The sequence below is a fragment of the Chrysochloris asiatica genome, unplaced genomic scaffold (genome assembly GCF_000296735.1).
Source record: "Chrysochloris asiatica unplaced genomic scaffold, ChrAsi1.0 scaffold00150, whole genome shotgun sequence".
Taxonomy (NCBI): Eukaryota; Metazoa; Chordata; class Mammalia; order Afrosoricida; family Chrysochloridae; genus Chrysochloris; species Chrysochloris asiatica.
In genome coordinates, this window is record NW_006408668.1 from 5909851 (window position 1) to 5924256 (window position 14406).

At 40.2% G+C, this 14406-nt stretch overlaps 1 protein-coding gene across 2 annotated transcripts in view; it reads left to right on the forward strand.

The window, feature by feature from the left end:
* The window catches only part of AFF3 (AF4/FMR2 family, member 3), a 761863-nt gene that overhangs the window by 388042 nt on the left and 359415 nt on the right, over nucleotides 1-14406 (forward strand). For both annotated transcript variants that reach the window (XM_006870742.1, XM_006870741.1), the window contains one exon: nucleotides 6738-6785. In XM_006870742.1, coding sequence (XP_006870804.1) covers nucleotides 6738-6785 — 48 coding nt within the window. The remainder of the gene's footprint in view (nucleotides 1-6737; nucleotides 6786-14406) is intronic.

A 14406-nucleotide genomic window follows, 5' to 3' on the forward strand; every position in this document is an offset into this window, starting at 1 on the left:
AGCACAACAGAACCAAACACTGCCCGGTTCCGCACCATCCTCACAATTGTAGTTACTTTTGAGCCCATTTGTGCCTGTCCGTCTCTGTGGTAGTCTTCCTCATGTTCTCCAACTCTCCATTTTACCAAGAGTGATCTCCTTCTCCAGGGACCATTCCCTCCTGATAACATGTCAAGAGTATGAGAGAGGAAGTCTCACCATTCTGACTTCTAAGGAGCATTCTGACTGTACTTCTTCCAACACAGATTTCTTTGTTCTTCTGGCATCCATGGTACTTTTAGAATTGTCTACCATGATAATTCAAGCACATCGATTCTTCTGTGGTCTTCGTTATTCATTGTCCAACTTTCACATGCATATGAGGCTACTGAAAAAATACCATGGCTTGGGTCAGACGCACTGATATCTTTGCTCTTGAACACTTTAAAGAGACCTTATGTAGCAGATTTGTCTAATGCAGTACGTCATTCGTTTTCTTGACTGTTGCTCCCATTAGTCCTGATTGAGGATCCAAGCAAAATGAAATCTTTGACAGCTTCAATCTTTTCTCTGTTTATCATGATGTTATTTATTGGTCCATTTGTAAGGATTTTTGTTTTCTTTACTTTGAGGTACAATTCATACTGAAGGCTAAAATCTTTAATTTTTAGCAGTAAGTGTTTTAAGTTCTCTTTGCTTTCAGCAAGCAAGTTTGTATCATCATGCACATATCACTGGTTTTTAATAATTCTTCCTCCAATTCTGATGTCAGGTTCTTCATATTATCCAGCTTCTCAGATAATTTGTTCAGCATAAAAATTGAATAAGTATGGTTAAAGAATACAACCATGACACACACCTTTCCTGATTTTAAACCATTCAGTGTCCCCTTGTTCCATTCTAACAACTGCCTTTTGGTTGGTCTATGTACAGGTTTATCATGGGCATAATTAAATATTCTGGAATACTCATTTTTCCCAGTGTTATCCATAGCTTATCATGATCTACACAGTCAAAAGCCTTTGCATAGTCAATAAAGCACAAGTAAACATTTCTGATATTCTCTGCTTTCAGCCAACAGCCATCTGACATGAGCAATGATATCCCATGTTCTACAACCTCTTCTGAGTCCAGCTTGAATTTCAGGCAGTTCCCTGCCTATGTATTGCTGCAATCATTTCTTAATTATCTTCAGCAAAATTTTACTTGCATGAGATACTAATGTTATTGTTCAATGATTTCCACATTCCATTGGAATGGGCACAAATATGAATCTCTTCTAATCGATTGGCCAGGTAGCTGTCTTCCAAATTTCTCGGCTTAATTAACACCTATAGTTTTTTGAAATATTTCAATTTGGAGCCTTGTTCTTTACCGGTACAGCTTGGACTTCTTTGAAATGGTTGGACATCTTCCATTTCTCTTTGGAACAGTGACTCTGTGCATTCCTTCTAGCCTCTTTTGATGCTTTCCGCATTATTCAGTATTTTGTCCGTAGACTCCTTCAATATTGCAAGGCAAGGCTCGAATTTTCTTCTGTTCTTTCAGCTTGGGAAATGCTGAGCATGTTGTGTTCTTCTCTTTTGGTTTTTTAACTTCAGGTCTTACATTGCATTATAATGCTTGATATCTTAAATTTGTCTTCTCTAGCTGTCCTTTGAAATGTTCTGTTCAGCTCTTTTACTTCATTTCATCCATTTGTTTTAGCTTTTTTATGCTGAGCAAGTTTCAGAGTCTCTTCCGACATCCATTTTGGTCTTTTCTTTCTTTGCTGACTTTTTAATGACCTTTTACTTTCTTGATGTACAGTATTCTTGATGTCATCCCATAACTCTTTTGGTCTTCTGTAATTAGTTACTGCCTCAAATAGGTTCCTGAGATGGTCTTTAAATTCAGGTGGGATGTATTCAAGGTTATATTTTGGCTCTCGTAATCGTCTTTTAATTTTCTGCAGCATCAGCATGAGTTTGCATAAGATCAATTGATGGTCTGTTCCACAGTCTTCGCCTGGCCTTGTTTCAGCCGATGATATTAAACTTTTCCACCATCTTTTTCCATAGATGTAGTTAATTAGATTCCTGTATATTCCATCTGGTGAGGTCCATGTGTATAGTTGCCTTTTATGTTGTTAAAAAAAGATATTTGCATTGAATAATCTGTTGGTCTTACAAAATTCTATCATGTGATTTCTAGCATAATTTTTCTCATCAAGGCTGTATTTTCCAGCATTGAGTTTAGGGAGACAGCATGAGACAGTAGAAATTTCACTGAACCAGTATTGAAGAAATGTATGAGTTCTGAATTGATTGCCTTTTGCAGCTAGAATTATTTGAGACAAAGCGTTTCACCTCTGGGCCACAGTTTCTCTATCTGTGAAAGTCATTAAGTTAGCCTGAAGTGACCTTCATGGTTCCTTCCAATGCAATCATTCTACAATACTGTGCCCTGTGGATCCACTCCCATCCAAGCGAGGTCTTGGAGATTCAAACCACTGTAGAATCCCTCTCAGGTCCCCCACTCACACTCAACTGCCGTTGAGTCATTTCCAACTCATGGAGAGCCTACAGGACAGAGCAGAATTGTTCTATAAAGTTTCTGAGACTGTAAATCTTTATAGGAGTAGACAGCCTCATCTTTCTTCCAAAGACTAGCTGGTGGGTTTTTAACTCCCACCAATTGGCTAGCAGGAGTGCAGTGGCTCCATAGGATAAGCTCTAGGCTGTGAACCACAAGGGTCCCTGGCTAGCCATCCTGAGTGGGGCCATCGTATAGGATTTTCGTCCATGACACAGGGCCTCAATATCTCAGTGCTTTGTGGTCCCCAACAATAGCAACCCCATATAGGGTTTTCAAGACTATAAATCTTTGTTGTAGCAGGCACACTCATCTTTCTCCTGTGGAGTGACTGGTGTTTTGAACTGCTGACCTCATAGTTAGCAGCCCAATGGGGTCTTGGAGAGTCACACCCACCAGGACTCCTTCTTATCAGAGTTGTTGTTGTTGTTGTTAGGTGCCATCGAGTTGGTGCCGACTCATAGCAACCTTATGCACAGCAGAACGAAACACTGCCCGATCCTGGGCCAACCTCAGTATTTCAAAGCAGAGTATTGGAAATTTATAGGATTAGAAGGGGAGGTAATCAGAAAAGGAGCCTGTCATTTTCATAAATCACTTTAAAGCAGCACTGAGAGGAACTTTGCTTTTAAAAAAAATGAATCTAAAGTTGAATTTGAAGAATCATTTTCATATGTTGCTGTATCTGGGTAATTCCACCATGAGAATATGAGGTAAAGTTATTCTTGATTACGTTTTTCAAAGATGGAATATCGAAAGTTCATTAAGAATTTAGCACTTGTTCTGCCAGCATGTTATACAGTAGAAACAGGTTGTAATTTGGAAGTAGGGTAAGAGAAATGATTGCAAGATTGAAGATTCATTTTCCAGTTAAAACTATGCATTCCAGAGATCACAGAACGCAGCAAGAGATAATGCCAAGGGACCATCACACCCTGTACCTACCAAAACTTTCTTAGACAACTGTGTTCCAGGTTTCCCTGGAAAGAGAGCTTATTTCAGGCAGGTTCCAGAAAAGCGCTCTGATCCAGCTGGATTGGAATGTCAGCAAAGTGAAGTTTCCAGGGTGATTCTTAGAGTACAGCATTTGGGAATGGAAGTGAAGGCTTCTAACTGTGTGTTGCCAAACTAGAGAACCTTTTTAGGACAATGGAAGGAGGGATGAGCATATGTAAAAAAGGTCCTGAAGTATTAGTAAAAGCATTTGTGTCACCTGTTCCTGATATTTAGCACTTTTTCCTAATCAATACAGATAGATACGTATTCTGTGTTCATGCAATATTCACAACAGTGTTGATGCTTTATGCTTTTTGTTATTGATCTTTAAATAATGAAACTAGAGTAGAATAATTTACACAAAAACGATGCTCTTATTTTAAGTAGAACTTAGCAAAAAAATTGATAATCAAATAAATGTCACTTAAAAATTCCAGAGCGATTGGGTCAAAAACTTAAATATCAGAGTTAAAACTCAGAATATTTTAGAAGCAAGCACAAGAGTAAATTTTCATGATCTCGGCTTTGACAAGGCTTCGATGCAATACTCAAAGCACAGGCAACAAAAGAAATGATAGATAAGTTGGACTTCATAAAAATGTTTCAGTTTTGATCATAAAAGGACACTGTCAAGAGAGTGAAAAAAGGAAAAAAGGTAACTCACAAAATGAAAGAGAATCTTTTCAAAAACCATTTAGCTGATAAAGGTGTACTATTCATAATATGTCAAGAGCTCTTACAATTCAAGAACAAAATGTCAAATAAACCTGTTTTAAAATGGGCAAAGAATCTGAATAGACATTTCTCCAAAGATGATATAAAAAATGGCCAATAAGCACACACAAAAATGCTCACATCATGAGTCAAAATCCCAATCTCAGAACACCTCCCACCCACAGAAGGGCAGTAATAGAAAGACAGGTAATAACCAGTATTGGTGAGGGTGTGGAGAATTTAGAACCTTCATGTATTGCTGATAGGAACTGAAAATGGGTCTGCTGCTATGAAACCAGGTTGGCAGTTCCTCGATGAGTTTAATATACAGGGACTTCAAAAAGTTCCTGGAAAAATTCCATTATCTTTCAATCCCATTTATCCACGAACTTTTTGACGCACCCGCGTATAACCAAAAGAATTGAATACAAGTGTTCAATCAAAAACTTACACACTTCATAGAAATAGCCAAAGGTGGCAATTTCCCAAAGGTCCCTTGGTTGATCAATGGGATGATTCAATCACATAATGAAATCTTATGTAGCCAGATACTGACACATGTACACCATGGAAATATTATGCTAAGTATAGGAGGCCGGGCACAAATACTAATACATGTATAGTCAGAATAAGTAAATTCATTGAGACAGAAAGCAGATTAGTGGTTGCCAGAGGATGAGGGCAAGAAGAAAGAGGAAAGACTGCTTAATTGGTGTTTGACTTCCATTTAGAATGATGACAAATTTCTGGAACTAATAGTGAGGTTGTTTGTACAACAATGCCAACAAGTCATATGTTTGAAAATAGTAAATTTTTGTATTATATGGACTTTAACCACATATACATACACAAAGCTCCCAAATTATGTAAATGCTACAGACACTTTAGTATTGAAATACCTTGACAAATAGATACGCTCACATTTGCCAAGTGAGCAGATCAATTTCAGCATAGCCCTTGGGGTTGGTGAAAGCTTCTAGAACAGAAATTAGACACAGATGAGAGTCAGGAGTCCTGTTTTGGTTTAGATTCTAACTATGGGGAGGTTTCATTCATGTGTGGAGCCTTTTCACATTGCATGTATCTTCTTCTACCCTGTAGAGTATTTCAAACAGAAGGTCCTATGAGCAGGAAAAGGAAGAGTGGGGGGTGGGGGGCAAGAAGAAGGTAAAGTTTTTCACTATCTAAACTCCCCAGAGCAGGCTCTGTGAGGCTTTCCATTTCTGAGAACTACAAGTAAAAGAAGCATTCATTTCTTCATCCATTATCCGCTAACAAATATTCATTGCACACATTCCATACTGTGTGACTATTGTTGTTGTTAAAGTGCTGTCGATTCAGTCCTGACTCATAGCGACCCCTGTATAGGGTTCCTGAGGAGCGACTGGTGGGTTTGATGCAGAGATATGAGGAAGGAGAACCTCATTCTGGGTGGTCACACTGAGTTGGGGTCAACATCATTGAAAAGGTATCTCTGTGAGACCACAGATGGAAACTTCCACCCACAAGCACGTTATCCACCTGTCCCCACAAAACTGCCTCCTGAGTGCTGGGCAGCGCAACAAACAATAAGTAAATCCATTTCCAGAACTAAAGATACTCCTCAGAGCTGACTGTGACCTGAAGCCACCAAATTTCTATGCCCTGTTCCATTTCCCCAGATGCAGGTTGCAGTGTAGGTGACAGAGCAGGTGGCTCTGAACTATGATATCCAGGATGCTGTGTGAACTTTTAGAGACTGTTTCTTTCAGTTATTTATTTATTGATCTTTCTGTTTTCTTCTCCCCAAACCAGTGGATCTAGGCTTTAATGACTATGAAACTCTACCAGGCTTTGACTTAAGTCATCAAACACCTTCGCTCTTCAGCTCACTGTAAGCTGGAATGTGAAGTTGGGTCCATTTTTACAGCTGAGACCACGGCTGTCACACTGTGAGGGAACTTGCACCTACAGACCATGGTCTGTGCTTAGAGTCAGTATGGCTGGGAAGATCCAGAACAGAGCATCTGGGACATGTGTGGGTTCAGACTGGCCTGTCCAAAGTACAGTGGCTGGATAAGAAGGAGCCATAGTCACAATGATGGTCACATGGGAGGCTGAACCCCAGACCACCCAGCAGTGACCCAAAGGTTCCAGATTCTATTAAGAGAAGCAGAGTCCTGGTGTCATACTGTAGGATAAACACCAGACTGCTAACTGCAAGGTCAGCAGATCCAAGCCACCAACTGCTCCTTGGAAACCCTATACAGGGTTGCTATGAATTGGAACCGACTCAACAGCATATAAGAACCCAACAGCAATTAAGGGAGGAGATTATTAGTAAGCTCCAGTTTAACACATTCCATCAGTCTAGAACTCTAATAAGTTGTTTCCTACTAACTTGGAAGCAGACCTATTGCCATCTCAGTTCTCATTGTAACCATAAATCTTATGCTTAATTTGCTTTTTTTTTTTCTTTTTTTCTTTGCTTTCAGGAGAGTAGAGCTGGAGAAACCAACAGCTGTGTTGAAGAAATAATTCGGGTAAGGACTTTCTTTTTAATTTATCAGCTCGTTGGGCCTGTGTATTTAACGTATAAATACATTATTAAAGTGAACTGTTGTTTATTGCATGATATTTACCTTTCTGAGGACAGTCACAAGGAGCCCTGGTGGTTCAATGGATTAAGCATTGGGCTACTGTCTGGACGGACGGTCATCGCTTTGAACCTGGCAGCTACTCAGCATAAAGATGAGGCTATCTGCCTCCATAGAGATTTACAACCTTGGAAACGCTATTGGGCAGTTCTACTCTATCCTATAAAGTTGCAAGGCAGCAGAATTGATTTGTTGGCGTTGGGGTTACATTTTGGTGCAGTTAATCACATAAGTTGCCTAAGTGGCACTACAAAACGATGCTTTTAGAAATCTTAAGAGACAACCAGTTGAGCTGTAACCATGCTGGAGTCTGCACAGGATGAGGTGACATTGCTTTAAAGTGACAGGTCAGGGTCACCACAGGGACTTGTTACTGGCAACCATAGCGTTGAAGGTATGCCTGGAAAAGGATCATGAAAAATGCCTTTCAATGATCACAGAAGCTTAGGTGTTCATTTAACAAGTATTAGATTGTCCTTTCTGTGTGCAAGATATTGTGAGTACATTGGTGGCTACAAAGGCATGGTCCCTTACCCTATTGGAACTGACAGTCTTCTGGAAGAGATAGACTTTTAAAAATAGCAAATCAATGTATAAGTTAGTGGTATTAAATATTCTGGATGTTATGACTGTGTACTATTAGGCACGTGATCTAGGTTTGGGTCAAGAACCGTTTCTTCAAGGAAGTGACATTTGAACTGATTAATAGGAATCAACCAGGTAAGACAGAAGAATGGCAAGAGTTTCAAGCACAGAATAGGGGAGAACTTGGCCTATTGGATGGATGTCCTGGAAGAAGGACAGTGAAGGCCAAAGTGGCTAGAGAACAGGCAGAAAACAGTAGGCAGGAGAAGCTGGAAAGAGCCAATGAATGCTGTACCTGCTAAGTTGCTAGGGAGCTGGCGAAGGGTTTTGAGTAGGTAGTGATTAGCTTGGCAATCTAATTGCCCTGCTCTGGTTGCTACGGAGAAGTGAAGGAGGTGCAAGAGGAGATGGAATTTGGGATGGATTGTTGTGTCTAAAAGTACCGAGGAGTCGGTTCCGACTCATAGTGACCCTGTACAGGGTTTCCGAGGCTGTAAATCTTTATGGGAGCAGAACGCCTCATCTTTCTCCCATGGAACCACTGGTAGTTTTGAACTGCTGACCTTGAGGTTTGCAGCCCAACTCATAACCACTATGCTACCAGAGCTCCTTGGAATTTGGGATAGAATGAAAAAAATAAGAGTGGGTGGAAGGGAGAAACTTACATAAAAGATGAGTGGTGGTCTCCTCAGCAAGGTGAAAGTCATTGGGGAACATGCTGGATTGGAAAGGGGAATAAGTTATGTTTTGAACATGTTGAATTTGAAGTGCTTTTGATCAAATAAACATGGAAAGTATAGCTAAATCCATGGGTCTGGAACTCAGAGCAGAAGTCTGAGATACAGACCAACGTTTTGAATTAATCAACATGTTATTGTTAAAGTGCAGTCAATCCTGTTCCAACTCTTAGTGACCCTGTATAGGGTTTTAAAATTTCTTTCTGGGAGCAGAAAGCTTCTTCTCTCTCTGTAGGAGGGGATGGTGGGCTTGAACCACCAACTTTGTGTTTCGCAGTCCAGTCCTTATCCTATGGAGTCACCTCATTCCCCAATCAACATGTAATTGGTAATAAAACCATGAAAGTGGGTAATTTGACTGCAGCAAGACTAAAGACCAAGAAGCAATAAAATCCTAAATTCCAACGAACTTTAAAGGCCAGGGAGACAGGAAGATGATCCAGCGACAAATGGAAGTGAGAAGGAGTTGCCAGAGAAGTTAGGAGAAAATGAAGAAAGTGAGAAGTCACAGGAACTAACGAAAGAGAATTTCAAGGCTGGCAGTGTTTTATGTTTCTGAGAGGACAAGAAAGATGAACATCAAAACCCCTCATTGGGCTTGAAACGGAGAAATCACAGGGACCTTCTGAAATACTATGAGGTGGAGTGGGCAGAATCTAGAAGAGAAAATAAATCAATGAGTTTAGAGACTTCTTGTGACATTGGGCTGCTAATCACAAGGTCAGTGGTTCAAACCCACCAGTCACTCTGCAGGAGAAAGATGAGGCTGTCCATACCTATAAACATTTACAGTCTCTGAAACCCTTTGTTGGATCACTGTGAGTCCGAATTGGCTCTTTAGCAATAGGTTTGGTGTGGTGAGGAAAAGCACAGTTCCCTTCCTGTGCAATACCTTCTGTATGCAGTTGTTGTTAAATGCCAACCCATAGCAACTCTGTATAGGGTTTCCAAGGAGTGACTAATTAGCTTGAACCTCCAACCTCGTAGTTCAAACTGACTTCGCAATCCAGTGCATTAACCCACAGCTCCACACCGGGAGTCCCCTATGTACAATTGTTGTTCTATATACAAGTGCCATCGAGTCGGTTCTGACCCATAGCAACCCTGTAGAGGGTTTCCAAGAAGCGACTGGTAAGCTTGAACCACCAGCCTTGCAGTTCAAATCGACTTTTCAGTCTAGCGCATTAACCCACAGCACCACACCAGGAGTCCCCTATAAACAATGTTGTTGTTGTTATGTGCCGTGGAGTCGGTTCTGACTCATAGCGATCTTGCACTGGGTTTCCAAGGCTGTAAATCTTTACAGGAGCAGACTGCCTCATCTTTCTCCCGCGGAACAGCTGGTAGTTTCGAACTGCTGACCTTGTGGTTCGCAGCCCGATTCGTATAAACAATAGTAACTACCAAATAATGAAAAGAAAGCTAACATTTGTTGAGTACTTATTAAGTGGGAGGCACTATTCAGAGTTTCTTGCATGTGTCGAACCTTTGTGATCCACCCCCATGAGGTAGGCTCTATTATCATCTCCATGTAACAAGTGAAAAAACTGAGGCAGAGAGACATTAAATCCAACTGGTCCAGGGTCACACAGATACTTAAGTGCTAGAACTGGGATTTAAGGAAGACTCTCAGGCACCAGATCCCATTCAGGTAATCACAATGCAATCTTAGTAAATAAAGAAGCGCCCACCTCTCACACACACACCCCCCTCCCGGCTCATTACTGGAATCACTCAGACATTTTGCTGTGAAAGGATCGTTTCCTGTTTCCAGGTGCTTATGATTTGAAAGTGCCTGGTCTTGCATTTGTGTACTTAAACTCTTAGAGGTTTTATGTCCAACGTTATCAACCTCATCCTTAAACTTCTTTTTCTCCACTCTCTTATTTGTGCTGAGGTGACAGCTTTCAAGTCATTTAAATACTGCATTATGTTCTAAAGTGCATTTATTTTTTTTATTCTTATTCAGAGAATTTAAATCTAGGTACTTAATAAATCTGTGTGTTCTTGCATAAATCACTTGGCCAAGGGGAAAATTTTAACTGATTTCTATGAAGATGAGCAATAAGAGCTGGAAGACCTCATGGCTGACATATGTTTGCAACAGACAGTTTTTTAAGTTAAACTGTATTTCATCCTTAAAGGTTCCAGTGCTGTAATACTTACGTGCTTTTCGTAGCATTAACTGTTTAACGTAAAACGGCATTAACATTTGCTCAGCAAATAAAATCTGGTTATAATTCAACAGGGTTGTGCAGAACTGGAATCTAAGATGCACAAGTTTTATGCAAGGCAGCTTTAGATGGTATTTGCTGTTGAGGCGCACTACTCCTAACACAGTGAGCCTTTGTAATGAAAAAGCAGTGTTTGAGATTCTGGTCTGAATTTAAGGGATGAACTTAGAGACAATGTCAGTATAACATCTAAGCAGATTACCTTCTTGGCTTTCATCTTACACCATTCATTTAATTCCAATTTCCTGTGAAGTATTTACAGTGATTATTTACATAGAGCTGTATTTCTCCTTGTAGAAAAGAAGGGAATGAGTGGTATTTGTTTAAATTCTGGAGACTCAAACCAATTTCCTGACGTTATAATTGAGCAGACTCCCAGTAAATAAAGGGAGCTCCTTTTTTCTTAGTTTTCTGGAAATTAAGTACTGGTGTGGAGCCATAGGATAAACACTGGCCTGGTAACCTCAAAGCTGACAGTTCAAACCCACCAGTCGCTCTTAGAAACCCTATACAGGGTCACACTGAGTTGAAACCGACTTGACAGTGTACAAGAACTTCAATAGTATTTCCAAACATGGCGCCAAGAGGAGTGAGGAGACAGTTGAGTTTCTTGTGTGTTCAGATCCTAGATGATGGGGCAAGAGAAACCTTGTGCTTAAAATATCTACATGCTTCTGAACCCCAATGAGAAGAGATTAGCTACTACATATCCCCTGGAAAATAGAGAACACAAAGATGATTTGAGTGACCTATTTGGGTTAGTCAAAGAGCTGGACTTTGGTCAGATCTGCTGTGTTTCAAACCAGACAGGCTTACAGCTTCCACTATAAATTATTTCATTGGTTTTCACTGGTTTCAGAAGTAAGAAAATTAAGTCCACAGATGGCTACATCGATCCAGGTGTAACCATAGAAGATCCCATGGACATGCTCCAGTACTCTTGGTCATGAAATAAGATCAAAACCAAAGGAGACCTGGTGTAGGCCTGGAGATATCCACCAAGCAAAACCTACAATAAGTCTTATCCCAGATAAATTTGTTTTACAGGGCAGTATTGTGTTTAACTGTTTCTGTTGTTTTTTTCTGTTTGTATTTGACCATCTGGATAGTTATAGACAGGAAGCCCACATTTTTTGTTTATTATTTTACATCCATAGATGCATTTTTAACAGAAGCGACTAGTTTTTCTGATTGAAACTAAAAGCCATGTCTACCTGGGAGGGGCATCCAGGTGCCTGTGAGGTGAAGCCCACTGCCTGCTCTGACATTTAGGGACATTGGCTGCACTCTATAGATTTTGTGATGACTCTCAGGTAGTCTGTTTCTAACAGAGGTGGGGCAAGAGACCCACTCCAATTGAGTCTATTCTGGTCCCAACGACTTTTCCGGGCATAAATGGACAAACACTGGAAGTCTGGGAACTCCTACTGCTTGAATGACTTTGCCTTTACACACTTCCCTATCTCCATTAGCAGTCACAAAGGAATTTATAGAACCACAGGGATAGAAGACCGGGGAATGTTAGCAGCCCAGGTGTCTAAAGCTCTGTGAGAATATATTCTGTGCTGTAACAGTAAAGAGTGAATTGTGATACCGTAGTACCACATCTTTTCATGGATGTCTATCAATATTTTACTTTGAAGTGCTGGCTGGAAGAAAGGGAGAGGTACCCAAATAGAGTGTTAACAAAAAGGAGATGTCATGGAAGTGAATACCTTGCTTGTAAAGACTAGGAGAGGTGCATGGGAACCATGTTCGGCAGCCAGATCACTTGATGGGCTGGGTTTCTGGTAATGTCAAGGAAGCCGTTTCATCCTTCCTTGTGAAGATAGTTGGAAAACTGGGGCACAATGCAATAGAAGATGAAGACATTACAAATACTTGGTTTTTAATGGTTTCTGTTGTTCTAACCTTCCATGGGACATCAACCAAACTAAGAAGTGGTATGGCTGAAAATAACTCAATATATAAATATAGCTCAATAAATAAAATAACTATATAACTATATATATTTATAATAAATATTTATTTAAATAAGTATTTAAAATAAATAAATGTAATGAACTAAATAAAATAACTGTATAAATATAACTCTATATATAAAATAACTCAATAAATAAATACAGATTTACTCAGTCCATTAGAACACCTGGAAGACATAAAGGAGGGACTCAGAGATACTTGCAGGTTGCTATGGGAGAAAATTAACTTAGATGTACACCTTCTAATACCATGCCTTTCTCAAAGATGGTTTGCAGAATCTGGTGCCACCAACACAAAACAAGTAGGTGGAATTGAAACCAAGATTGCTGGGACCATGTATGTGTGTGGTCCACTGGGCTATATGGCGTCATCTGTAGTCCATTCATTCATTCTAGCTTTGCTTCTTTTTTCTTCTTCTTCTTCTTCTTCTTCCTGTTTGCTTGAGTTGTTGTTGTTAAGTGACATCAAATCAGTTCTGACTCATAGTGACCCTTTATAGGGTTTCTGAGGAGAGCGGCTGTGAGTTTGAACTGCTGACCTTGTGGTTCAAACCAACCTTGTGGCTTATTGCTTATCCTACAACGGCCCACCAGGGCTCCAGTTTGCCTGAGTAGGTCTCCATTTTTAGAAAACTAAGGGCTGAAACTTGAATCGTGTAACGAAGTACAAATTAACTATTTTTACTAATGCGTGAGGTTGGCCATTGCAGTGTTGTGCTGTGTCCTTTTTTGTTGTGGTGGTGTTTATAGTTGTGTGCCTTGGAGTCAGTTCCAATTCATTGCCACCCTGTACAGGGTTTCCAAGGCCATAAATCTTTACAGGAGCAGAAAGGCTCATCTTTCCTCCCATGGAACGGCTGGTGGATTCGAACTGCTAGGGCTCCTTTTTTGCTGTACAGAGTTGGAAATATTAATGAAGGTAATATTATAGCACTCAGTAATGCTTTCAGAGGAGCTCTGGTAGCGTAGTGGTTATGAATCGGGCTGCGAACCGCAAGGTCAGCAGTTCGAGACTACCAGCCGCTCCGTGGGAGAAAGTGAGGTTTTCTACTCCCGTAAAGATTTACAGCCTTGGAAACCCTGTACAGGGTCGCTATGGGTCGGAACTGACTCGATGGCACTTAACAACAACAACAACAATGCTTTCAAATGTGTAACTCTCCCAAGGACATACCGAATTTGAATCTGGATTTCACATTTGTGTTATTGTGCAATAGAAAAATGCTTTGTTGTTATTAGATACTGTCCAGTCAGTTCCAACTCATAGCCATTGATGCACAACAGAACAAAACACTGCCTGCACCCATACCATCCTCACAGTGGCTGTTGTGTTTGTGCTATTGTTGCAGGCACTGCATCAATCCATCTTGTTGAGAGTCTTCTTTTTTTCTGACACATGGCTAATGCTTAGTATTAGCCAACTAACTTACTTTACGTTGTTTTTGTTGTTCAATGCCATTGAGTTGGTCTGACTCACAGCGGCCCTGTCTAGGGTTTCCCAGGAGTGGGTGGTGGGTTTGAACCACTGGCCTTGTGGTGAGCAGTCTAGTGCTTATGCTACAGTGACATGCCAGGACTGCTTTATTTCCTTAGCTAAATTTATTTACTAGAGAACCAATGTCGTTTTATTTTTCATTCCTGTTTCTATACTTAAGGAGCTCTGATAGCATAGTTGTTACTAATGGGGCTGCTAACCTCAAAGTCAGCCGTTCCATGGCAGAAAGATGATGCTTTCTGCTCCCAATAAGCATATATATTCATCAGTCTGAAAAGCTTGCTGAAGATGGGAAATAAAGATTCTTTGTGGGATTTTTTTATTTGAAGTCATTTAATAGAGAAATTTTAGAATGGTAATTAAGAAGCATATAGATACTAAAATATGTGTTGAAGTGATATTACTGCATGAAATCTGAAGACAAATAAGATTCTACTTATTTGCAAAAGTATTTTTAGAATATGAGTGAGTGTG